This window comes from Hemicordylus capensis, chromosome 2 (assembly GCF_027244095.1).
Source record: "Hemicordylus capensis ecotype Gifberg chromosome 2, rHemCap1.1.pri, whole genome shotgun sequence".
In the NCBI taxonomy this organism is placed as follows: domain Eukaryota; kingdom Metazoa; phylum Chordata; class Lepidosauria; order Squamata; family Cordylidae; genus Hemicordylus; species Hemicordylus capensis.
This window is the reverse complement of record NC_069658.1, coordinates 396,401,446-396,428,156: the sequence shown is the minus strand read 5'-3', so window position 1 is coordinate 396,428,156 and position 26,711 is coordinate 396,401,446. Positions and strand designations below refer to the sequence as shown.

At 43.3% G+C, this 26,711-nt stretch overlaps 1 protein-coding gene across 8 annotated transcripts in view; it reads right to left on the bottom strand.

Annotated features, from left to right (window-relative positions):
* MYCBPAP (MYCBP associated protein) overlaps window positions 1-23,303 on the bottom strand; it is a 41,722-nt gene extending 18,419 nt beyond the window's left edge. For 2 of the 8 annotated variants that reach the window (XM_053300148.1, XM_053300153.1), the window contains exons 1-10: window positions 15,224-15,526; window positions 12,237-12,364; window positions 10,363-10,519; window positions 9,829-9,935; window positions 5,622-5,802; window positions 4,271-4,386; window positions 2,591-2,741; window positions 1,587-1,702; window positions 1,287-1,399; window positions 639-744 (exon numbers count right to left, since the gene is read on the bottom strand). In XM_053300148.1, the coding sequence (XP_053156123.1) occupies window positions 639-744; window positions 1,287-1,399; window positions 1,587-1,702; window positions 2,591-2,741; window positions 4,271-4,386; window positions 5,622-5,802; window positions 9,829-9,935; window positions 10,363-10,519; window positions 12,237-12,364; window positions 15,224-15,452 (1,404 nt within the window). In that variant the 5' untranslated portion in view covers window positions 15,453-15,526. Of the gene's footprint in view, window positions 1-638; window positions 745-1,286; window positions 1,400-1,586; window positions 1,703-2,590; window positions 2,742-4,270; window positions 4,387-5,621; window positions 5,803-9,828; window positions 9,936-10,362; window positions 10,520-12,236; window positions 12,365-14,832; window positions 15,000-15,223; window positions 15,527-23,212 lie in introns of those variants that run through there. The other 6 variants (XM_053300150.1, XM_053300149.1, XM_053300151.1 and 3 more) reach the window with 6 other exon arrangements.
* Window positions 23,304-26,711: the final 3,408 nt, after the last annotated feature.

The window sequence follows — 26,711 nt, the reverse complement described above, 5'->3', positions numbered from 1 at the left end:
AGAATAGCCCTATCTTGAATCAAACCATTATGAATTGGTATGTGACCACAACCTAACTAAAAGACATATACATAGTACATGAACCAGCTGGCGGTGGGTGAGGGGTTGGTTGGTATCATCTCGGGAGACAAACGCTCATTGTGATTTTTGACAAGGTCTACACCCCTACAGATAAAAAACAGGTGATAATATGCAGAACTTTGAGCTTGTATTGTCCTGACTATTAGGCCTGCAGCGACCACATTAGCAATGGTATTTTAAAAGTTTTTAACAGTTTTAAGAACACAAAACCACTATAAAATTTTATTGATGTTGTCAGAGGAATAAAAATGAAAATGGGAAGGAATGCCCTACGAAGATTACTCCATGGAAAGAGCACAACAATTTATCTATTGTTATCTTAACTCTGACTGTAACCTTTTCCTTTGTGCAAAAAAGACTGCAATTTTACCCTGTTTGAGGGTAGAGATAAAGGGGTGATAACACATAGAAAGTTGCAAGTGCCCCCCTATTTTCCATTTATAGGAGAGCAGACATTGCCAAAAACCAGTATGAGCATTCATCCCCTGAGATGATGGCCAAAATTTGTGGGCCTGGCTCATGGATTAAGAAAGCATGGTTTCAAAAACTCAGCTTACCTCATGAGAAGTTGTATTTATCCAACGAGCTGGTTCTCCACAGAAATTCAGAGATGGACCCAACACGTGATCTGAAAATACATCTGGATATTCTTCTAATTGATCCCTAGTAAACAAAACAAAAAATCAGAGCTATTTAAGAAAGATTATGATGATTGATTATATTGCATGCTGGGCTGGGCGCAGAGCATCTGTGCCTCTAGTTCTCCCCCTCTCCCCCCACAGTTTTCTTTCCCCGCCTGCCTACCACCGTTTTCTTCTCCGCCGGCCAGTTGCCGTTTTCTTTCCCCACCTGCCTACCACCGTTTTCTCCCCCCCCCCCGCCCCACCCGCAGCCATTTTCTGCCCCCACTCCCACCATTTTCTTTCTCGCCTCGCCTACAAGCCCATCTGCTGCTGCTTTCCTCTCCCCCTCCCGGCAGCTCGCTCGCAAACTCTCGCGAGAGCTGCCATGCATGGGATTAGTGACGAGTACGGCTTAAGAGAAATATAGAGATAGATGTTTGGCGGGAGCTGGCACATTTAAGCCCGTGTTTGTTTCTGAATGGTAATGTCATATCTCAGGAGCCAATTGATGAAAACTCATTAAAACTGAGTTTCCATAAAGTTTTGCTTGGCTGAAACTCTACCACCCCAAAGACTGCTTACTTGCTTGCTTTCTGTACAACACTTGCTTTATCCTCATCATAGGGTGAAAAACTCTGTGTTGACACACTGACGAAAGGATGATTTCTACTTATGACTTCTAGGCCATCCAAGTCCTTCACTCAAGGAAAATTAAGAAAGCATAGTACATTTGTATTGGTTTTTCTTATCTTGTCATTAAAGAAAAAATTATAATGGCAAAACAGAATTTACATTATAGTCTCTTGTGAGGCAGAATGGGAGCTATAGAAAAGCTTTGCCTTATACAAACAGACTTTTGCACTGAAGAGAATATCCTCATACCGGGCGATGAAAATCCATCTTTTCCAAGACCTCCTTTAACTCCTTCCGTCGCTGCATCAGAAACAGGCTCTTCTCCCAAGTGCGATAGAAAGGGGGGAATTTTGCAGGTCTGGTGCCTGTGGGGATACCCAAACATGATTCCACATTTTACACACCAACTTACCAGGAACTTCTGCTTCTCTTGAAACAGAACAGATTGCCAGAAGCTGAAGTGAGAAATCAAATGTGGTAGCACATTTAAAAAGCTATTAAAAAGCTTCCAATTTTCTTCTTCAAAAAAACCTCAGCAGTCAGAGGTTTTTCCCCCCATGCTCAGGGTATCCATTGATTTCCCTCTCAGTTTCAAATGGGCATTTGCCCTCAGGTCAATAACTCTGGTGGATTTTGTTTTGTCTTCTACTGCACATACAATAGGACTTCCTTATTCAAGTCACTAGGTGTGCCTTCTTACTGTATATATTATTTGTCCTGGAGGCACCCTTTGAAATAATCCTCCTTGGAACATTTTGTTTTATACTTCTACCATTTAATAAGACTAAACCCATTTTGAAATTGTTGGGTACAGAGGACTCTGACCCATGGCTGGTTTACTGTAAATAAAATAATTATTTTATTAGTCCTTTTAGTGCTCAACAAGAAAAAGTGGAGTTTTAGGCTTTGCCAAATGGATCCTAATTATATGAGAGCCAGTGCGGTGTAGTGGTTAGAGTGCTAGACTAGGACCATGTAGACTCCAGTTCAAATCCCCATTCAGCCATGAAACTCACTGGGTGACTCTGGGCTAGTCATGTATCTCTCAGCCTAAACTACCTCAAAGGGTTGTTGTGAGGATAAACATAATCATGTACACCATTCTGGGCTCCTTGGAGGAAGAGCGGAATATAAATGTAAAAATAAATAAATATATACACAAGTGTCTTGGCAGCGGTGTAGAACTAGGAGGAGGTGACCACTTCTTTTATCTCATACCTATTATATAATGTCTCATGCTTGTGATGCCTCACCCATCTCCATGTAGATGCTGCGAGGTTTTCCGACATGAGTGACTTCTTCTAGGTAGCCAAGTTCATTGAGACCCAATGTCACCGTCAGACCAGTGAGCTCATCTCCAATGTGCACAGGCTCAGTCCAGAATTCATTCCCTGTACAGTAGTACTAGAAAAGTAAGCATATGTAAGCACCACTTGGTTTCATGACATAGGAGAAAGCTTACAAAATAAAGCTGAGGATGATGCAATGAACAGGACAAGAATGCAGTGCAAGAAGAATAACTGAAGATTTTACAAAGCTGTTCAGTTAAGCTTCTCCTCTTGCAATGGCTGTTCCTAGGTGGCATAAAGGTCCAATTTAGTTCCAAATATATATGCTTTAACTGTTATAGGAACCAATTAACATGCACATTTATTCAGAAAATAAATGAATTGCAGAGCGGAAAACTTAGTTTAAGTCAATGATTTAAATCAGGTTTTCGCCCACTCTTGGAAAAGTAAATAGCTGATTCCGATCACCCTGATTTAAATCAACACAGCCTGTTCTCCAATGAAGCAAGCAGATCCTTCAAAGTAACCCATCACCCTGTGCACCAATACCTAAGCAAACCAAGGTATCTGGATCAGAGCATCAGCCTTTATTCACTGACTATGCTGTCAGTCACTGCAGTATAATTTCATGAACACTCCCACAGTACCTCATTGAAGGGAGTGGTAGATCTTAATGTAACTTCAGGTTACTCTGGTTCTAACTCACATTCATTTTCCATTCATTATACTTTCCCCATGAGATCCTGCAATATATAATTCTATCCTCAGTTGGATCTCTGTTACACAGTTATAGCAATTTCTGATATTTACCAGACTATACCACTAGACCAGGGATTCTCAACCTTGGGTCTCCAGATGTTATTGGACTTCAGCTCCCATAATCCCCAGCCCCAATGGCTTTTGGTTGAGGATTATGGGAGTTGAAGTCCAATAACATCTGGGGACCCAAGGTTGAGAACCCCTGCACTAGACCGTCATCCAAAAGCACTACTTTATGCATTATAGATCTTGAGCTGCAAGGTCAGTGGCCATTTGAGCTGAGCAATGCTTCTTACACCAATTATTTCAAGTTAAATATGTTTTCCCCTTTTAAACAGCTGAAGAGTAAAAAAATAATTGAAGATTCACTTCATTAAGTAGCTAAAAATATCCTTAAAGAGAATGCACAAATCTGTTTTAAATATACTCATAGGAAGTAAAACTCAACTGCATTAATTTTTTTTAAAGAGTGCAATCTGTATAGCATCTTGATTATTTGGGTACTTTTTGGTTGCACTAGTTCAGTATTGGTAAAATATTCTTTAAGTACTAAGGTCTTCCAAGTAATATTCTGTTTACTGGAAGTGATTAAAATACAACATGAGAATTAAAACAAAATTAAACAAACATATGCCACAATCCTATACATTTGCAATCACATATTTGTTTTCAACCTCAACATAACATTATCATTTACAATGTTAATATGCCAGTGCAATGGTTGATATATTTCAAATTCAGCTGAGCAACTTCCAAGGTTCTTCTGAATGAGCATCATGGTAGTGATACAGATGTGTGTGCAACGTTAATTACACAGATACAGAATTGGTCACAAGTGTCACTAAAAGTAACCCTATGAAAACTGGGTCTCAGAGCAAGTATCACCTTTCCAGAGTAGAGAGTACAGAGACTGCGTTCAATTAGAGTACGCTCTTCCTGAATTTTCCTGTAATTATCTGAAAAGTTCATCAGCAGCTCGCTTTCTGATTTGTGCAGATGTTCTAAAAACAAGCCAAACAAAATAGTATCTCAGGAACATTCAAAAATCACAATGCCCAGGAAATCAACCTAGCATATATCATCTAACCCTCCAAAGACTACCTGTTCCACCTCCAAACTTGCTTATTTATTTATTTATTAGATTTATATACCGCCCTTCCGATACGGCTCAGGGCAGTTCACAACACGATAAAAACAATTAAAAACAAATTAACAATTAAAATCAAACTATTAAAACACAATAAAACCAATAAAACAGCTAAAAGCCCTGAAAATCAGGGCAACAATTTAAAACAGTTTAAAACAATTAATCATTTAAAACTCTGGAAGGCCAGGCCAAATAAGTATGCTTTAAGGGCTCTCTGCAATGATCTCAGATTACGAATTTCTGCCGGGAGTACATTCCATAGCCCAGGAGCAGCTACAGAGAAGGCCCGCCTCTGCGTTGCCACCAGACGAACTGGTGGCAACTGGAGACGGACCTCCTCAGATGACCTTAACATGCGGTGGGGATCATGTAAAAGAAGGCGCTCTCTTAGATAACTTGGACCTAAGCCATTCAGGGCTTTAAAGGTAATAACCAGCACTTCGTATTTTGCCCGGAAACATATCGGCAGCCAGTGTTGCTGTTTCAAAACAGGCATAATATAGTGTCTCCGGGTTGCCCCAGAGACCAGTCTGGTTGCCACATTCTGAACTAACTGAAGTTTCCGGACTACGTACAAAGGCAGCTTGAATCTGCCTGTCCAGTCAAAGATATACATAAGACACTGTTAGCACTGGACTCAATACCATCAGTCATCTCTAGCACTGGTGTACAAAAGTATACTTAGGAACATAGGAAGCTGCCTTATACCAAGTCAGACCCTTGGTTTATCTAACTCACACTTGTCTACACAGACGGGCAGCAGCATCTCCAAGGTTGCAGGCAGGAGTCTCCCTCAGCCCTAACTTGGAGATGCAAGGGAGGGAACTTGGAACCTTCTGCATGAAAGCATGCTGATGCTCTTCCCAGAGCAGCCCCATCCCCTAAGGGGAATTATCTTACAGTGCTCACATGCTACATTCATATGGAAACCAGGGTGGACTCTGCTTAGCAGAGGGGACCATTCATGTTTTCAGGACCAGCTCTTCTTGGAAATGCCCACAACATGCTTGGTCTAAGTTTTTATGTTTGGCCCACCCTCACATGGTGCTTCTTCCACCAGTGAAGTAGCCCTCCCCTGGTTTTACTCACTACACAGCTTTTTCTGCTGTTTCTTCCTGAGTGCCATATTGTGCTGCCAGTTCGCCAGAGCCATGTGTTGTGAGGAAAGTGGCTGGGTTGCTTTCCTTTCCTCCACATGTTTTTCTCGACTCTTCTCAAAAACTGATGCTATGTTAGACAGCGGGGGAGCATCAGGAACCAGTCTTGCTACCTGAAAGAGAATATGGGTTTAAACCATTTTTATGATGCAGCAAAAACGAAGCCAAGATACTGACATAGTGTGTGCGACATGTATTAATTGGCTAATATGTCTGTGAACATACACAGCCAGACACTGTGGTGTAGTGGGTAGAGTGTTGGACTAGGACTGGGGAGACCCAGGTTTAAATCCTCATTCAGCCATGAAAGTCACTGAGTGACTCTGGGCCAGTCACTTATCTCTCAGCCTAACCTACCTCTTACGGTTGTTGTGAGGATAAACATAACCATGTACACTGTTCTGGGCTCTATGGAGGAAGAGTGGAATAAAAATGTAAAAATAAAACATACCATGAGCAGTTTACACAGGCTGCACTATCCCAGGTTCTGCCAGTGGTTAGCACTCCACTTCTTTGAGTGACAACTAGTACCTCATTAAGATGTGCTGACTTTTCCACAATGCCCTAATGAAGGAGGGCAAACATTTCACACTGCCCCCACTTCAAACAGTCCCCTGTCAACTGAGCAAAGAGGCACCTTTTTAAAGTGGTGATTCTCTTTATTTAGCAGGGGGAGAGCAACAGGCCCTAGCCATCCCCAGCAAAGCATCCCTCCAGTGGCTGTTACTGGTGTCTATCTTGTGTTTCTTTTTTCAATTGAGAGCCCTTTGGGGACGGAGAGCCATTTTATTTATTTATTTTATATCTTCGTAAACTACTTTGGGAACTTTTGTTGAAAAGAGGTATATAAATATCTGTCGTATTCATAAACAGTGTGCTGTTGAGCTTCCTTCTAAGTAAACAGAGGACTTCACCAGATGCTTTTTTTGTAGTGTGGACCTGCAGCAGCAACGCTTTTTCTTGTACCACTTAGGTAACATCAGAAGCCCCAGGTCATGTGGGAGGAGGACATACCCTAGCTTCTTCCCAAATGAGACCTGAACTCCCAGAACAGGGGGGAACTCTGCTTGGGAGAGAGCTGCAACACACCTCCTCCCACATGGTCCAGAGCCTCTGACTTAACCCAAGCAGCACTGGAAGAAGCTACACTGAAGCAGCTCCCGGGTCACAAAATTAAAGTCAGAAAAAGTTCTTAGTTGACAGCGAGCACAGTTAGTTTCTCAAAGGCACCATATGGGATTAATAATGGCATATTGCTGCTTCTCCCCATGAGTATACTGAGGGGAGGTGTTCTACAGCATCTTCAAAAAAGAACATTTTTGTGCACCTCCCTTTAAACCAGCTTACTTGGGAAGAGGAGTATAAGTACAGCACTGAACGAATACAAGATCTCTTCTCTTCTTTCCCATCTTTCCTTCTTCCCCACCTGGGAGTCAAACCCAACCTGAACCCAAATCCAAACCAAAAACTGGTTCTGAGAGGCTTTTTCAGTCAACAGGAACTGAACCAGAATCTGTCTGCCTTGAATTTGAACCAAACATGAACCAATTCAATAACCAGGCACTCAGATTACAACTGTATTATTAGTGTTTTATTTCCATGCGTTGTTGTTTTTTTTTACATCCTATTGAATATATTTTGTTTGTAAAAACCTTTTTTAAAAGCATCAAAAATAGTTAACAATTTTCTTCTCAAGTGAAATAGTTTTTGTATTCATGCTATTGAGTTACATTGCAAGCAAAGGAATTTGATTTTATTCTGCATGAAATCTATCTAAACTGGTTCAAAATTGGTTACCAAAACATTTTAAAGTTAATGGCGTAGATACCACACAGCCCCCTGCACACATGGTGTGCGTACTGTTTCAATGTATGTGGAGAGCCTGTCAATGTTCCTTGCAAACACAAAGAGCCTCCGTGGCTCTTAAGAATAATGTTTGCACTGTAGGATGCTCCCCCAATGGGAATTACAGGAGAGGAGTCCTACAGTGTGGACACAATTGTTACGGCTCTGTGCATTTGCAAGGAGCATCATCAGCGGGGGCTCTCCACACTCATGGAGTCAGCATGTGCACCCCACTGATGGAAGAGCAGGGGGCTGTACAGTATCTAAGCCAGTATCAAAACCAAGAGGTTAAAAAATACTGAAGTAACTGAACTGGAACTGAATCCATAGCATGGCTAACAATTTGACTCCTTGTTCCTCCTGCACATACACACTCTCTTACAGGTGGGAGGAAGAAATGTGCACCTAATGTTTAGCATTATGTTTTCAAAAATTATAATCCAGCACGTTTTGAAAAAATTAGGCAACCAGAAGAGGAGCGAACCTATGATCAGCCTATCATACTGGAAAGGCTTACACAGTGTTCTGATTGTTCAGAGACTTTTAAAAGGTTTTTAAAGCACTGGCTGCAGTTTCCAAGTTAACACATGTCAAAAATGTGCATGCACGCGCACATGGGCGCGTACACACAAACACATTTTCCTCTTAACCTTCCTTGGCGGTTGACAAGTTGCCTGTGTGTCAGGGGTTAAATGGGACGGTTAAAAAGTGATCTTCCTTGGATATCATTATGAAGATCATAGAGATAATTAGCTACAAATTCGGTTAAGTATATTAGTTATTATCCTTGGTTACATGAAACTAATTGGATAACTAAATAGGACACTGGTAGGCAACTTTTTGAAAACAGCACAAATCTTTCCAAGAGCACACTGGGGAGTGGGGAGACATGTAATCTACAATAGAGAAGTAGCTATTCACTGCAAGGTTTTGTACTGGCAAAGTATGTTAATGAATAACCCCTTCTAACAGGGCAAAGAGGCACCTTTTTAAAGTAGCGACTCTCCCTGCTAACTGAGCAAAGAGGCACCTTTTTAAAGTGGTGATTCTCTTTATTTAGCAAGGGGAAAGCAACTGGCCCTATCCAACTCCAGCACAGCATCCCTCCAGTGGCTGTTGTTGGTGACTTTCTTATGTTTCTTTTTTAGACTGTGAGCCCTTTGGGGACAGGCAGTCATTTAATTAATTAATTAATTAATTAATTAATTAATTAATTAATTTCTGTATGTAAAAAAACTTTGGGAACTTTGGTCGAAAAGCAGTATATAAACACTCGTCACATTTGTATTCTTACACTTCGCAGGGGGAGAGCATCTGCCCTATTCCTTCCAGCATAGTATCTCTCCCAGTGGTGGCTGCCCATGTCTCCTAGTGTTTCTTTCTGGACTGGGAGCCCCTTTGGAACAGGGAGAAATCTTCCCATTCTTTTTGCTACGTCAATGCTTTGTGAACTTTTTGTTGACAAGCAAGATATAGATATATAATAATAATAATAATAATAATAACAACAACAACAACAGCAGCAGCCTACATTTTACGGTGATACCTATAACAACAACAATATTGATAACAAAATTCTGGCATCCCAGGTCCTTGGGAAGGACTCGATGTCTAGATAAAACAAACCAATCAATAACACCTGTTTGACTGTGCAAACAAGAAATAATAATAAAAAAATTAAAAGAAGATAGTGCCTATGACAGCTAACACACAGAGAACAGGAGGACGGCAAGCAGGGACAGCAAACAAAACAAAACACAGATAAAGACATGCCATCAAAAAAGGTTGGTAAATGCATCCCCTACAAAAGGGGTGGCTGAATTACAATTATTATGACCACTTTTGGACAATAGAAAGTTCTGGATGTTCAAAGCACCATAATTGGACTGGGTACGAGTATAGCTTAGCCACCTAAAGGCGCAGGAGGGAAATGACTTGATTATCAAGCCAGAGATTGCCAGTCCGAATCCCCGCTGGTATGTTTCCCAGACTATGGGAAACACTTACATCGGGCAGCAGCGATATAAGAAGATGCTGAAAGGCGTCATCTCATACTGTGCAGGAGGAGGCAATAGTAAACCCCTCCTGTATTCTACCAAAGAAAACCACAGGGCTCTGTGGACGCCAGGAGTCGAAACCGACTCAACAACACACTTTACTTTACCTTTAAGAGTATAGCTTTTTGGGTATACATACACACACTAATGACCACTAGTGGCATTGTTTATTCCCCCACTTCCACTAACTGTGCTTATTTTTAAAAAAGAAAACTCTGCATAGCAGGTGAAACCTACTTGAGAGTGTCCTCTTGCCAAAGCTTCTTGCTTGAATTCCTGGAGCGTTCCTAAGATACTGTGGGGGATGATATGTCCATCAATATCAACTATGGGTCCTTCTACACCTGCATCACAACACAGCGAAGTATGCATAATAAGTAACAGAGCACGCTCATGATATAGGCCAAAACCCAAGGAATTCAAAAGCTCCAGACACTTGCCAAGAATTTCAAATGTCTAGTCCAGAGTGAAGTCACCTTAAGTGGCGCAGTGGGGAAATGCCTAACAAGCAGAAGGTTGCTGGTTTGAATCCCCGCTGGTGCTATATCGGGCAGTAGTGATATAGGAAAATGCTGAAAGGCATCATCTCATACTGCACAGAAGGAGGCAAAGGTAAACCCTTCTTGTATTCTACCAAAGAAAACCACAAGGCTCTGTGGGCGCCAGGAGTCAAAATCGACTTGACGGCACCCTTTACCTTTAGTCCAGAATGACCTGTGGTGTTCCAACCAAGACCACTTTATGCAATGTAAAAGCTAGAGATCGCCCTACCAGAATAATGCAATGATTTTTCGGATTCATCTGTGACAGCAGGATAGGCAACCAGGAATTGTGCTTTCTTCCCAACTTCTTGTGGCCTGGGTCTGCGGATGAGGAACTTCTTGGTTACGGTAGGTTTCTCTTCCGGAAGAGGGTGTGCAGTGCGGAGCTACCAAAACAGAACATATGCCCAGGGAAGTCAAACAGAATAGGTTTATCTTCACATTGGTTTTTCTCCTGCTGATAACAAAAGCTAAAGAACTAGTCCAAGGTCAAATAAAGCTTTGGCTGTGTGCACTTCTATTCCCCTTCATGAAGGTGTCAATAGCAATACAGGCACAAATACAAAATTATCTAACATTTAGGGGTCAAAAGAGTCGTCACAGTCATGATCAGACAACTGAGTATCTGACTTTTGAATATGGCATCTGTACACTTCCACAGAACATCAAATGAAATTCTTTTTAAAATGATGTGAAAATGTGCAGCCCCCAGAGACCTATTTTCAGGCAGAGAGAGCTTCCAAGAGAAGGGGTGGCCATTGAAATCCACACCCACCCACACATGTGTGAGCACTAGTGCTGCTTTACTCTGGAACTCAGCAAAAGCACTGGCAATTCTCACTTGACAACTGCACTTTGCATGTCAGAATGGCAGCTATTATTATATTTTGCTTGCCATCCAAAAGTTGATGGAACTGAACTTGAAGAGCTCCAGCTTTATGGTCTTTTGCATTATGGTGTTAACTGGTGGAAAGATGGCATATATGGAGAGAGGGGCATTGTGAAAGATGAGAGACTGTGGTGAAAAATGAAGGAAGAAGACAACATATTGGAAGTACATTATATGGGTCATCAGATGTAGCAAAAGTGCAAACAGACAGATAAATATCAAAATATCATAATAAGGACAAGTCGAAATAATCATAATTTGCGATGCTCAATAAATGATAGCCTCATTGGCTTCCAAGGCTAAGGAGCTGCTTGAAATAATGATCCCAGATTAGAATTTCACACATTAAAGTGATGTACTGTAATAATGCCACCTAATGGCATAGCGGGGAAATGACTTGCCTAGCTAGCAAGAGGTTTCTGGTTCAAATCCCCGCTGATATGTTTCCCAACACCTATATTGGACAGTAGCAATATAGGAAGGTGCTGAAAGGCATAATCTATGATAAACCCCTCCTGTATTCTACCAAAGAAAACCACATGGCTCTGTGGTTGCCGGGAGTCAACACCAACTCAAGGGCACAACTTTACCTTTACTGTAATAATAAAACCACTTATTGTGAAAAACAAAATAAAAAATGAATGAAGTGAGTGAATGAAGCTAAAGTGACTGCAACAAATAATGTCAAGTCTTAGGATCAAATTAGACATGGCATTAAATATGCAATCGACTACTTTAAAAAAAAATTGGGTGGGGTGGGGTGGCTATTTTCATTAGGGCTGTAGCACCGCCACCTGGGGAAGGGTTTATACACAAAAGATGAAACGATGACATGTTTAATGCCATGCCTAGTTTGAAGATCAAACTAGACATTACAAGACATGTGTGACTGGAACCTCCTGGTCTGCTTTTCCTCCTCAGCTTGAGCAGTCCTCCCACCTAAGAGTACAACAGCGTTGTGTGGAAGGGGATTCAATCTGACCCTCCCCACAGTCCTCATCTGGATTCGGCCCACTCCAACAGGTGCTGTTTACCTTTAGGGGGGAAAGCTCATTGGCACCAATGGGAGGTTTTCCCCAGAGTAAATAGCAGCCATGGGGGTCCTAATGCACAGGAAGTGGGCCTGATTCCTTTGCAATGTGCAAGTAAAAAAGCACACACAGGAACACCAATCATGTGCTACTTGTAATGCACAGTTCAACTCTCACACCTACCTTTCCCAAGTCTTCCAACTTGATAGCCAAAGCCTGGATGTCATCTCCTTGCAGGACACAGCTCACAGGCTCTGGCTCTTCTGGCACTGGTGAGGAAGGCTGCTCAAATGTTTTCACCCTCTTCTTATCTGAAACACAAACACCAAAGTAAGACAACCACTTCATTTCTGGTCACCACATCTAAAAAAGGACATTGTAGAACTGGAAAAGGTGCAGAAGAGGGCAACCAAGATGATCAGGGGCCTAGAGCACCTTTCTTATGAGGCAAGGCTACAATACCTGGGGCTGCTTAGTTTAGAAAAAAGACTCTCAGAGACATGATAGAGGTCTATAAAATCATGCATGGCGTGGAGAAAGCGGACAGAGAGAAATTCTTCTCCCTCTCACATAACACTAGAACCAGGGGTCATCTCATGAAATTGATTGCTAGGAAATCTAGAACCAACAAACGGAAGTACTTTTTCACACAACGTATAATCAGCTTGTGGAATTTTCTGCCACAAGATGTGGTGGCAGCCAACAACCTGGGTAGTTTTAAGAGGGGTTTGGATAACTTCATGGAGGAGAGGTCTATCATTGGCTACTAGTCTGAAAGCTTTTGGAGAGGAGAGCTGGTCTTGTGGTAGCAAGCATGATTTGTCCCCATAGCTAAGCAGGGTCTGCCCTGGTTGCATATGAATGGGAGACTTGATGTGTGAGCACTGCAAGATATTCCCCTCAGGGGATGAAGCTGCTCTGGGAAGAGCAGAAGGTTTCAAGTTCCCTCCCTGGCTTCTCCAAGATAGGGCTGAGAGAGATTCCTGCCTGCAACCTTGGAGAAGCCGCTGCCAGTCTGTGAAGACAATACTGAGCTAGATAGACCAATGGTCTGACTCAGTATATGGCAGTTTCCTATGTTCCTAAGGCTATAGGCCACCTCCAGCCTCAAAGGCAGGATGCCTCTGAGTACCAGTTGCAGGGGAGTAGCAGCAGGAGAGAGGGCATGCCCTCAACTCCTGCCTGTAGGCTTCCAGTGGCATCTGGTGGGCCACCATGTGAAACAGGATGCTGGACTAGATGGGCCCTGGGCCTGATCCAGCAGGGCAGTTCTTACGTTCCCTCAGAAATTCCATTTTTCTAGTACATTTAACCAGTTAAAATTGCTTATATTTCAAAGAGGGAGAAAGAAATTCATCCTTAGAATATCCATCATAGTTAGAAGCTATCCAATTCAAAATAATAGATCATAAGCTCTTTTCACCCTAAGAATGCTCTTAAACATACAGCATTTTCAAAAAACATGGTTTTAATGTGCAAATCGTATATTGAAACCAATGAAATTCACTCATTCTTTCGGCACTGGCTGACATCCTTTAAAAAGTGTGTGTCTAAGAAGGTTCTGCAGAAATGCATGGGAACATGAATGTAACTCCCCCAGTCCTCCTACTACACATGTGGATAACACTTCTGAGCGGGGCTCATGCTTCAGAAGCACCCTGCAAGGTTGGAAATAGGTCATTGAAGGTCAGTGTTTCTGATCTTGCAGAGCACTTCTGGCACTCAAGCAGTGTCCTGTGGCACAACAGCACACATGGGACTGGGGGGTACTGTGCCAGTCTTCTGATACTTCTCCAGAGAGCCACATTAAATGCACACTTTGTTGGTTAGAATGTCAGCCACTGTTTTTAATATTTGAATATAAAACATCCTGGCTCCCCAGTCCAGATATAATCACATGCAACAATACATGCACAACTCAAGGCAATGTTTGGCAACACATTCTCCTGCTCACATCACACTGTAGGTGGAAACGCACACCCTCCTCTGCATTTTGTAGTGCAAATTGGGGCCACACTGGATGTTTTGCTTCAAAACGTAATAAATAATAATAAATAAATGAAATGCACATCACAATGCAAATGTACATATCCACTCAGTTTGTACATGTGTGGTTCCCAGTCTAGGAATCTGTTTGCAGAAGGAACTTCCATATGAAAATCCCCTTGCTGAACTGGGATTCCTGTGACCAGCTGAAGCCTCTAAACAATAACAAGCTTCTTCACAGTACATCCAACCTGGCAGTTTTTTGCCCCGTTTGTTGTTGATTGCTGCATGAAGTGATGAAGTGAGTCCATGCCACATTCCATGATTAATGCTGCATTTCTGTTCCTTCATGAAGGAAATCTTACACTTTATTAATGACGCCCAGCCCTTTGTACAAACAGACATGGTAGTATAGCCCAGAAGTTCCCAACCTGTGGGGCTGCAAAAGTTGCAGAACTACAACTCCCATCATCCCTAGCTACAGTTTATTGTGGCTGGGGATGATGGGAATTGTAGTTCAGCAACATCTAGAGCATCACAGGTTGGGAACCCCTGGAGCCCATGCTGATCTCACACTTACGCCCAGGGTTTGCTCTTTGCAGCCCCTGTTTGGTGCTATCAGGGCTAACGGCTTCTCCCGGAGACTAAGACACGAGTTTGCTGAACCAGACCATCATCTGCTCCAGCACATGCACGCGCCTTCTCCGGAGACGCGCACTTTTCAGCACACGCCCCCTCCCCGTGCCCAGCTTAGTCCCGAAGCGCCAACCAGGCGACAGACACCCCGACCTACCGGGGGGCGTCTTAATCGTGCGAGAATCCTTCTTCCCCGGCTTGTTCATGCTGATTTGCGAGGAAGCCGCCCGGCCCCCGCAAGCCTCGCGCTGGACTCCGCCCCCGCCCGCAGCCTTGTTCCGGCAAACGGGGAATGAGCCGCGGCGTCCTCGTCTCCATGGCAACCCCTTCTCCTCCTCCCCTTCTCAGCCCCGCCCGGCGCAACCCTCCCACAGCGCTGACCCGCCCACAACGGGCAAGAGCCATGCCATGCGGCACCGTAATGTGTGGCCACGCTAGCTGCGGTGCAGAGAATAAGAGCAGAGCCCGCTTTATGTCTCTGTTGAAGTGGCCTCTGGCTCCCAGAAGCTTGCGCTGCAATAAGCATGGTTAATCTTTAAAGGAGCTACAAGGTTCTTGGTGTCCCCCCAGCCCCACGCAATAGTCAGAAACCGCCGCTGGCCCGTCTGGGAACTGGAGCCAATCAGGCCTTTCGTGGCTAAGAAGAGCCACGTTCCCCACGCTGGCTGAATGGTTCCATTGAGAGAGCAGCACACACCCCCTGCGGACTCCGAACGCCTGGGCTGGGGAGGAGTCATGCACGTCGGGAGGCACTTGCCGGAGAGCCAACCACCCCATTGAACTCTACGAGCCTAACTTCAGAGGAAGCATGCCTGCAGAGGATTGGACGGCCTACCCTTCGAGCAAGAACTTCGGTGGCCTTTGGGCATGCGCACTTGAACACTCGTGGTTTTCTCTAGACATAGATAGAACCTAGTCCCAATGAGGGAGAAATGGGGGAATACCTGCTAAGAAGCGAGGCTTGCTTGCCTAGTTTACTTCCTCCTTGTTCTGCATATTACAATATATGAAAAATCAAGTAGCTGTCGCTGCTGGGTTCACACGTTCACGCAATGGTTGCGGCGCTATTTCGACTTCGTCTCGAGTCTATTGTACTTTGACCACTCCATCGTAGCTGCCTAGTATGATGCCTGTTTTCTCATAGACCCAGACTCTGGAATGCTCTCCCGGTGGCTATTCGCTCCTCGGTCTCCATCACAGCTTTTAGAAAGAGTGTAAAATCTTGCCTTTTTGCCCAGGCATTTATTTGATTCTCTGCTGCTGCTCTTTATACCCTGTATTGCTTTTATGCTTTTGTTTTAAATTTTTAATCAGATTTGTTTAATATTTTTCACTTAATATTTTAATTGCGTCTTTTTTACCATCTTGTGTTTAAATTTTTGCTGTAAACCGCCTTGGGATTGCTTTAATGAAAGGTGGTATATAAATCTAACTATGAAATAAATAAATGAATAGGCTCAGGAATGACAGTGATGATGGCGAAAAAGGGCCTTTCATTGCATGCTTTTTGAGCAAGTGTTGCATGCATCAGAGGTTCAAGTGAGTTCCTGCCAGCTCTAAAATTGACTACCAGTGGAGTAACGAACAAGAAAAACCACTATGCACTTTCCCGGAGATTGACTTGCTGCCAGATAAATCTGTTTAGGGTTGCGAAAAGTGTGATTTACTCTAAAAGGCACAAACATGGGGATTCTACTTTCTGCCTCGCTCTTTGTATTGTGTCTATTATCTTCTATTGTGTCCACAGAGCTGCGTGACACTTGGAAGCTTGTGTATGTTTGCACCGATAGAATTCAGTGGAACATCTCAATTTATTTAAGCGTAGCTAATGTTTTCTGAGTTGGATCTGTTCTATATTATTACATTCCACTCAGTGAAACTTGCTCCAAATAATATGGCTTAGACCATATAGCAATTTCCCTGCTCTTGAGGCAGTCAGGAGCGAAGCTAGGGGAGAGGAGATGGAGCAGTGTTCACATCTCTCCCCGGAGGTCCCTTGGAGTGAGGGAGATAATGAAGAAAATAGGGAGGGGTGGAGCTGGGGGTAGGTGGGGTTCTTTGAACCCATCCGCTCAATTATAACTATACCCCTGGAGGCGGTTCAGATGAAATTTCTGAGAAACCTCTTCCAGAGATTCCCTGATGCAGAAGCTGCCATCCCTAAGGTTGAATCCAAGGTTTGGCTGAATATTTTAGACTGTTGGTTAAGACTAAACTATCACAACTTTACCTTTATCATCCTTCTGGCTTGGCCCCTTTAACATTGGCAGACAATTTTGACTCAAGGTGGAAAAGAGCAGAGCAGTTCACCAAAAACTAAACTTATATTAGCTTTAACCCAGAGTCTTTATCAGATCAGTCTAATCAGATACACCCAAGCTAAAGCAGCCCTTAAACAGTGAGCTGCCAACATGGACGCTAAAACAGAACAATCTTTGATCCCCAAAGAAAGGTGTTTTTCTTGGAAGTCTACCATTCAGCCTTAATCCTGCTAGATATTTATCCCAAATTACAGTCTCCAAATATCACAGGATGTTTACACTAGCTCGTTTTAACATGTTACCTACCACAGTGCTCGAAGGAAAATTTAAGAAAACCCGATATGCTCAAAAGATTTTGCTCTGGCCTGCACATCAGGCACTATTGAAACTACAGCTCATGTCTTACTCTGTTGTGAGCTGTGTAGAGATTCTCACCGGCTTTATATTTCCCCGTTTTTAACTAATTTTCCAGGTCACTCAGATTTCTTTTATCTAAGTTTTTTGCTATCAGACCAAAAATATGAGACATCCCTAAACATCACCAAGTTCTGCTTGATTTCCAGCAAAATCTGGCATGTGTTTTGCATAGTGTTAGGATACAGCATTTTTTGTGTTACTGTATTATGTCTAACTGCCCCCTTTTCTCTAACCTGTACTGAGTTATTTACTGGTTTGTGACCCGGCAATAACTGATTGGTGTTTAGCTTAGCCCCAGTGTTTTTAATAGAGCAAATAAAAGTTCTCCATTTTGAAAATTTGGATCTGATTCAAATCCAATTTACAACTGAAGTCTAGGGGGTAAGTGAGGAATGGAGATTATAACACTCCTTGCACAGGCTGAGACTGTGCCACTGGGTTTGAAAATTGCTTTGTGGGGATGTGAGTCAGAGGTATTCCTAGACTATGACTTCTGGATAATAGCTCTCTTCTCCTTTGCCAATCCCAGATTACTGTATTTACCCAAATAGAAGATGACCCTGAATTTAAGTTGATCCCCTTAAGATATATGGGTTAAATATAGGTTATACTATTTACCCAAAAGGAAGAGGGCCCTAAATTTAAGATGACTTCCAATTTCTAACCACCAAAGAACTTGGAAAAGACCTAGTCTTAGATTCAGTTAAATGTAGTATACAAGTCACAAATATAGGTCTTAAAGTGACAGCCTTCTTTGTGTGAGTCAACCAGAACTGGGCTCCCACCCACCCCCACTCCCTGCCCCAGTTAAAAAAATATATATTCCTCCATCATCTCTCATTGGCTTTGATCAGCATTGACACTTAAGTTCAGGACACAATGAGGCCATCTAGCTGCATGCTGACCTCTGCTCTCCCTATATGTTTAGATTTGTGATAGAACGGCATTTATTAGTAGTGGCAGTCTGGCAGATTGTTTTGGGAGGGAGGGAGAACAAAGTTGACAGAAGATGCAGAGAGGACACTGTTTGAAATTCTCTGTGGTGAGAGAATCCCTTTCTCATTATAGCAGAGTGCACAGAGGCACAACACAGCGGACATTTAGTTAAGCATGCGTGTGTGCTGAGAGTAAAGTAACTTGGAGCCAATTCATAGTTTCAAATCAATATAAAAGGCATTTATTAAGGAACTCCATTCTAGATAGGAAAGTGAGGAGTTAGGATCTCTAATCTATCTATCTAGCTGGATGCAGATGGATTCTGCATCCTCTCTGCACATATGGTGCAGGGAGAGAGTCTTGCCATGTTGCAAGGTAGGCGGGCAGGTAGGAAAAGAGAGAGGAAGGAGGAAGTTGAATTCCCTAAGAGTAGCAATCTACATTTCAAAGGGATAGCATCAGAGCAGTGGAGAAGTGATGACAAATGTCTTGACCCTCTAGCCCTCTGACTTACTAGTCTGTCCTCCACTGTCTGAGGCAAAGAGACAGCACAAAGTCCTTTAACTTCCAACAGACACAAGACTGGAGGCAGTTGTTTATTGAGGCTAGCACCTGTGTCATCATGAAGTCAGCAAGAGGAAGGAGGAAATGTCCCTCATTTATGACACAAATGCGTAGGACTTGCATAGGACTGGCCTTTGCAACAAATTGTCTCTGCTTTGAAATCAATTAATTACATCTTAAGAATTTACAAACAGTAGAGCAAGCCTGATGGTCTGATAAGTTTGAATAATTATTTTGCGGGTTTTGATTGTAGCACAAAATTGTGCTCTTGAGTGGATTAAAATAAGGTTTGGAACAGGATAGTTATCAGAACTAAAGGTTTAGAATTTGTAACTATAGCAGACCAAGTTGTTAGAACATTCATAACATTCTGCTGTGCATCTTAAAATAAGCCATACAAGAGGTTGATGGTCATGATTAAGATAATGCCTTCTTTGTTATGAGCCCCGCCAGGCTACCACCTATTGAGATAATCTGGGGAGGTCTGCTGAATAAGAGCTTCCCCATCTCTGGCAGCTTTTAAAAGGACAGTTAAGACACATTTATTCATCCAGGCTTTTAATTAGATTTATAGAATCTATCATTGTTTTAAATTGTTTTAATTTTTTAATGTTTTTAATTTTGTTTTTAATCTGTGTTGTTTTATTGTAAACAGCCCGGAGACATACGTTTCAGGCAGTGTATAAATTTGCTAAATAAATGGTTAAGAACATAAGAGAGGAGCCCTGCTGGATCAGACCAAAAGCATATAAAAAGGCAACATTCTGTTTCTCACAGTGGCCAATCAGATACCTCTAAGAAATCCGTAGTAGGGCATGAAAGCCATAGCCCTCCTTTGTTGCTGCCACCTAGAAACTGGTATTCAGGTGTAGACTGCCTCTGAACGTGGAGGTTCCAGATGACTAAGGGCCAAACTAGATGTCATTTTAATCTAATGTGATGCCAAATTAGGCTGGGGGTTGTGGTTTTCAAGTGGCAATAGCAGACGCAGGGGTTACTGAGGGGAATGGGGGGCGGGACATGAGAACTGTGATCATAACAAGGATTTTTACCTCTTTATTACTGCACTCTTGTTGTCTTGTTGTAGCAATACTTGCCCCCCACCAGCTGCTCTTTGTCTCAAGAGGGCCATTTTGTTAGGGAGAAAGTGTCCCCTCTTCATTCACTGCATGCCATACTTCTAGACCAAATGGGGGATTCCTGCAGCTAATTTTTAACAATAAAAGGACAGCTTCTGGTCCACTTTTTCAGGTAAAGCCCATCTTCTAAAGATGGATTTAATGTGATGTGCAGTTTTGCCCTCCTTTATATCACAAATATATATACTTTTTTAAAAATCACAGTGCATGGTAGATATTAACCACAGCTGCAAACAGTACTTAGTATTACCTTCAGTATTTCCTACATAGCAACTTTCCTTGAGTAAATCATCTATATATAAAAAATGCTGGATATATACCAGCTGCCATCAAAATCTCTCGTGAATTTTCTGGGCCTGATCACTGTAGGCGTAACTTTGTACAGGCACTTCACGCAACTAACCACAGACAGAAAGCACTTCACATAAACCCACATGCTTCTATAAATGCACTTTACAAGTGCATCCCACATACACAAACTTCACAGAAAGAAATTCCTACAAAAAGACTTCACACAATTTACACCAGCACTTCACAGAAACTCAGGCACATAGCTATAATAGGGCAGATATGTTCAAAGAACCTGAGCTGCCCAGATCCTGGGGCTGCCTGACTCACCTCCTCCTCCCCAAACTCATTTTCCAGCCATGTTCATTGCTGGGTGCGTTTAATTTGTTTGCTCCCTCACTCAGAGCAAACGGACAAAACATGCACCCGGCAATGAAAACAGCTGGAAAATGCATTCTGGAGGGCTTGTGTAGCCCTTCCGGGGATCTGGTCACACCCCTTTGCTTATGATGTCACAGGCAATGGGTGTGACCAAAGCCCCCCAAAAGGCTGTACGAGCCCTCTGGAGCTCATTCCCAGCCAACTGGCATTCGTTTGCTTGGTATGTGTATTTCCCTTTATCTCACTCGAGGTAGAGAAATTAGAGAAAGGAAAAAAAACACATACCCAGCAAACAGCAGCTGAGAACACACTCCAGAGAGCTTGTACAGGCCCTCTGGGGCTCTGGCCACACCCCTTGCATGTGACATCATGCACAAGGGGCATTACTGGCATGTGCGCTGTACACATGCATGCATGCAAACAAACAAACTGACAGCATGGCCACCAGGAACAGAGGCAAACATGAGCCCCCATTCCCTTGGCTATGCCACTGCAGAAACGCATAGATGCATACAGTAGGTTGGGGGAAACAGTGGGGACAGCATATTCGGTGTGTATGTTCATTTGTGACCACTATGTGCTATGGTGTGTGAGAATTTGTGAAGTGATTTTCTGTGAGCATATGAAGTGACTGGACCAGAGTCATCCAACTAGTATCATGGCTGAATGGGGATTTGAACTCGGGTCTCCCCTGTCCTAGTCCAGCACTCTAACCACTACACCATATTACTTCCCATTTCTGCTATTTTTAATTTCCTAATTAAAGCCTGTCTTCTCTGTTGTTTCCCATAACTGTCTATTTTTATTGTGTATCGTTACTTATGGAATTCTTTTCTCACTGATCAACCTAGGAACATAGGAAGCTGCCTTATACCAAGTCAGTCCATTGGCCTATGTAACTCAGTATTGTCTACACAGACTGACAGCAGCTTCTCCAAGGTTACAGGCAGGATCCTCTTTCAGCCCTGTCTGGACATGCCAGGGGGAGAATTTAGAACCTTCTACATGCAAGCATGCAGATGCTCTTCCTAGAGTGGCCCCATCCCCTAAGAGGAATTTTTTACAGTGCTCACATGTACCCTCCCATTCAAATGCAAACCAGGATAGATCCTGCTTAGCAAAGGGACAATTAATGCTTCCTACCACAAGACCAGCTCTCTTACTGTATCTACATTAATTCATCTTCCAAAAGAAAAAGCTTGAAACGTACCTTTTCTCTCATGATTAAAAAAAAAATACTTTTCTCTTCTTCCCTACCCAGCCAATCCAGCTCAGCCCTCTATATGCTGTGTTTGATCGCTTGCTTTTTCTCCCTTACTTTCCTCATGTGTCATCTCTACCTTAGACTAAACCAGTGGATAGGATCTGTATCCATATACTTGTTCTGTATATAGTACTTAGGTGCTGTAGGCATTCGACAAATATTACATACTAGGAGCAGAGACTCATTGTTGACTGGATAAAGTCATTTGCATAGATTACACTTATAGGAAAGTTCAAGATATTAAATGTATGTTGTTTTTTAAATTAATATGAGTGCAAAAGGAAAGTAAGAGAACAATTTTAAACTTGTGGGCTTTCAACTCCAAACATTATTTGGCTGAATAATTACCATACACAGTAAATTTGAATCTGAGAAAGATCTGCTTCTCTTGAGCATGATGTCATTTTTAAAATTATTGATCTGAGTATAAAAAAATCTGTTGAGAACAAATCACAGTTAAGATATGGTTGTTATAATCAGAATTTCTTCTTTAAAATAAAATAACAACAACAACAACAACTTAATTATATGCTTTCAACCAGCATATTCCAGAGTAAAAAGCAGTCTGTTCATCTAATTTAATTGGCAGGATTGTGTATTTTGTATCTGCAGGTAATCAGAAAGTATGGTTTTATTTTGCACAAAGGTTTCAAAATATAGAATAGACTAGCCAACTCGCACAGAGCATCTGTGTGCTCTTTGGGGCTGGCTGTTCCCTTCTCCCTCCTGCCCCACTCTCCCTCCCTCCCTTATGCCCCACACTCTTGCCCCCTCCCCTCCCCTCCCTCCCACCCCTCTCTCTCACCCTCCCCTCCCTCTCACCCTCCTGCCCCAGTCTCTCCTGCCCACCCTCCCCTCCCCTCCCCCTGCTTCTCTCTCCTGCCCTCCCCCTCCCCCCTCCCCCCTCCCTCTTGCCCTCCCCTCTCCCCCTGCATTTTTTAAAGCTCTACTTAGCAGGCCGCCGCCGCTCCTCCTCCCGGGTGGTGAACTGGAAAGTCCTGCCGCCCGTTTCCCTCCCACTCCAGCCTCCAATGGGCTCCTGGCCTCAGCGGTCAGTCCCGGCGCCACCTGGCCAAGAGCTGCCTCCATGGCCGGGCCCAGTGCCTCTGTGGCCTGGCTCACCACCGGGCCGAGTGCTGCCTTTGCGGTGGGGCCCGCCATCCAAGTGCCGCCGCCGTGGCCTGCTGAGCCTGCTGCCACTGCTTGCCAGTCTTTGCTGGGATGCACATTCCATGGCACACCCAGGAGAAATATAGATATAGATTATTATTAGTCAATCCTACTTACCTACATGGTGTACCACATACTTTCTGGAAGCTTGAGCTAGATAAAATGTAGGAAATGACAGGTCATGCAGTCCCATTTCCTTGGTTGATTATCTTTAATGGAGGATGACAGGAGGTCTCCTTCCTTACCTACAAAGAGCTAATTAAATGCCTGCTTACTGTTGCTAAGTTATGCATTGCCCAGTCATGGAGGTCACCTAATGACCCTGTTCTAACTCAGTGCTTATGTTGGTCCTGGGACATTGCAACTGTGAGTAAATTAACTCAAGAGCTCCTACTAGCTACAAGAAGCCAAAAAGAGAAGCAGTGCTTCTTTATGTGGTTACTTTTTATTTCATATGCTAATACAAGCAAGCAGATGGTTTCCAAACCAGAAATGTACAAGGATATCTATGTATTGGATAATTATCTTCACAATGGGACTCTTTCCAGGGAGGGGGCAAAATATACCCCAAGTATGTAAATATAAATCAAAATGTAACAGGTTATATCTAATGTTAATATTGGCTCAAATGGGAGGGGGGCTGCCCCATCCTCTGGATGTCCATGGTGGGGGATGAGGAAGAGGTACACTGTATATTTACTTATCTGTCATAGTTTTATACTACCTGGCATGTACATCTTTAGGCAGTGGACAACATTCAAAACACAATATAAAACAGAATAAAAGCAGTTAAGATTTCACAAAATAAAGTAAAAACAATCTCATAAGATAAAAACAAATTAGTTTAAAATTAATTTCAGTTAAAAGCCTGAGAAAACAGGTGCATTTTGAAGGTCTTCCTGAAAGCAAACAGAGAAAGAGATGCTCTTATTTCAACAAGGAGCATATCCCAAAGCCCTGGGGCAACCACAGAGAAGGCCCGGTCCTGAGTTGCCACCAAACGAGCTGGAGACAACCATAACCGGACTTCTCCAGAAGATTTTAATAGGCGACAGGGTTCATGACAAAGAAGGCGCCTGGAGGTTACCAGCATATGCACCTCTGTTTTAAGGTCATTTACCTCCAGAAATGGACATAGCTGATGCATCAGCCAAAGCTGATAAGAAGCGCTCCTGGCCACTGCCTCAACCTGAGAAACCAGGGAGAGTTTTGCATCCAGGAACACTCCCAAGCTACATACCTGATATATCAAGGGGAGTGAACTCCATCCAGAACAGGCAGATCTAAACCATCTCTTGGGTCCCGACCCCTCACAGTCAGTACCTCCATCTTATTTGGATTGAACTTGAGTTTGTTATCCCTCATCCAGCTCATTGCTGCCTCCAGGCAGGTATTTGGGGAAATTGTGCATTTCCTGATGATGTCAATAGAGAGAAATAGATCTGGGTGGAGACAGAATGCAGCTTTGTGGAACTCCATACTTTAGTTCTTGCTTTGCAGAGCAGTAGTCTCCAAGCGACACCATAGAGGTAGGAACAGAACCACTGTAAAATAGTGCCACCCAATCCCACCTTCAGGAGATCCAAAAGGATACCATGGTTGATGGTATCAAAAGCTGTCCAAAAGGAAATCCAAAAGGAAGTCTCAACCCCATAGTCTGCTCAAAAGCCAGTTTGAAATGGGTCTAGATAATCCGTATCATCCAAAACTGTCTGTCTGGAGCTGAGAGACCACCCACTCAATCACCTTGCCCAACAATGAAAGATTAGAAATGGTCTGTAATTAGCTAACTCGGGGGGATCCAATTCAGGTTTCTTCAAATGTCTAATAATAGACCTTAAGGGTATCCTGTCCTCCCTCTGAAAAGCATTTATAATACTTACCAGATCCTCTCTGATAACACTATTACCAGATGAGATTTGGGCAGCAGTCAACAGGTTGTAGGATACAAAATCTGAAGCAGTTTGCCCACATCCACAGGAGTCACAAACTGAAAGTGATCCAATCTAATCCTATGAGAGGAGTTGCTGGATAACTCCATAGTAGACTTTGCAGTAACTGTGGAATCCAGTTTGGCCCAAGTACAAGAAATGTTATCTGTAAAAAAGTCATTGAAGATGACACAGCAAGTGACTGATGGTTCCAAGTTCAAATTAAAGGGGGAGACCACATATACTACTACCGGTATCCTCATGACTTTAGACAACTCTGCTGGACATGAATTTGCAGAAGCAATGCGGGCAGAAAAGAACCGCTTCTTTGCCACCCACCTAGGTGGCCAGAGTTGGCTTTTAAAAAGCCAAATTCTGGCTTATGTTCCATTTTACCCACGAGTATACCCCTTAGGTTCTGGCAACCCTGCCACCCACACTATCAAAGCATAGATCTTCAAATGTGATCTGTGTTGCAACATGTCAGACTCGTGCCAAATCTTCCTCCACTTGCACTCCAGTCATCTACCTCACCGCTCCTGCTCCCGTAGTTTTTCCGAATACCTCAGGGATAATGTTGAAGCAGGCCAGAGAGGCCTGGGAACGATTGTGTCTACTGCTCTAGTGAGTTCATTATTTCATGTTTGCACCAGAGCATCGACAGACACAATCACAAGCAGAGCCAACTCTACACCCTTCCAAGGCTTCTTGGAATCCTATTGGATCCAATAACCTTCTCGGGCGAACCAACCTAATAGGTCCTTCACCCCTGCAGAGGTGGGTTGTGGTTGCAAGCCCTGTCTTAACCAGATGGTGATCCGTCCATGACAATGGGGAGATTACAGTCCCCACCCATGGAACACCACCCTAATCAAAGCAAAAGACCACATTGAGCATGTGATCAGCATCATGCGTCAGTCCAGAAACCAATTGGGATAGGCCTATAGTCATCATATTATTATTTTTATTATTTTTACATTTATGTCCCGCTCTTCCTCCAAGGAGCCCAGAGTGGTGTACTACATACTTGAGTTTCTCTTTCACAACAGCCCTGTGCAGTAGGTTAGGCTGAGAGAGAAGTGACTGGCCCAGAGTCACCCAGCTAGTTTCATGGCTGAATGGGGATTTGAACTCGGGTCTCCCCGGTCCTAGTCCAGCACTCTAACCACTATAGGGGGTTGGCAGTAGGGATGTGCACGGAACAAGTTCAAAGAACCAGTGGTTCCACCGGTTTGACGGCAGGGTGTGTCTTGCTTTAAGAGTGGGGGAGGGTGCACTTATCCCTCCCGCCGCTTTCCCCCTCACTGGCGTCCGTTGTTTGAATAGCCCATCGGGGCGGCAGCATACTTTCTGGTTGCCCCATTGCCCCCATTTTCCAGATATGACTGGAAGTTGCCAACACACTGTGCAGCCTCCCCCGCTCTTAAAACACCACCCCCACTGTCTTTGAACCTCTCCACTGCGGTTCCATGGACATCCCTGGTTGGGAGTGGGAGGCACTGCTTTGTGGTGGTTCCACTCTTACTTCTCAGGTAGGTTCCAGATGATGTCCCTTGGAGACTATTGTTCCTCAAAATCTGAATTTTTGTATGGTGCCTCTCAGGGCTCCATATTGTCTCAGATGTTTTATTGATTTATTGATTTGATTTGATTTGTATACCGCCCTTCCAAAATGGCTCAGAGCG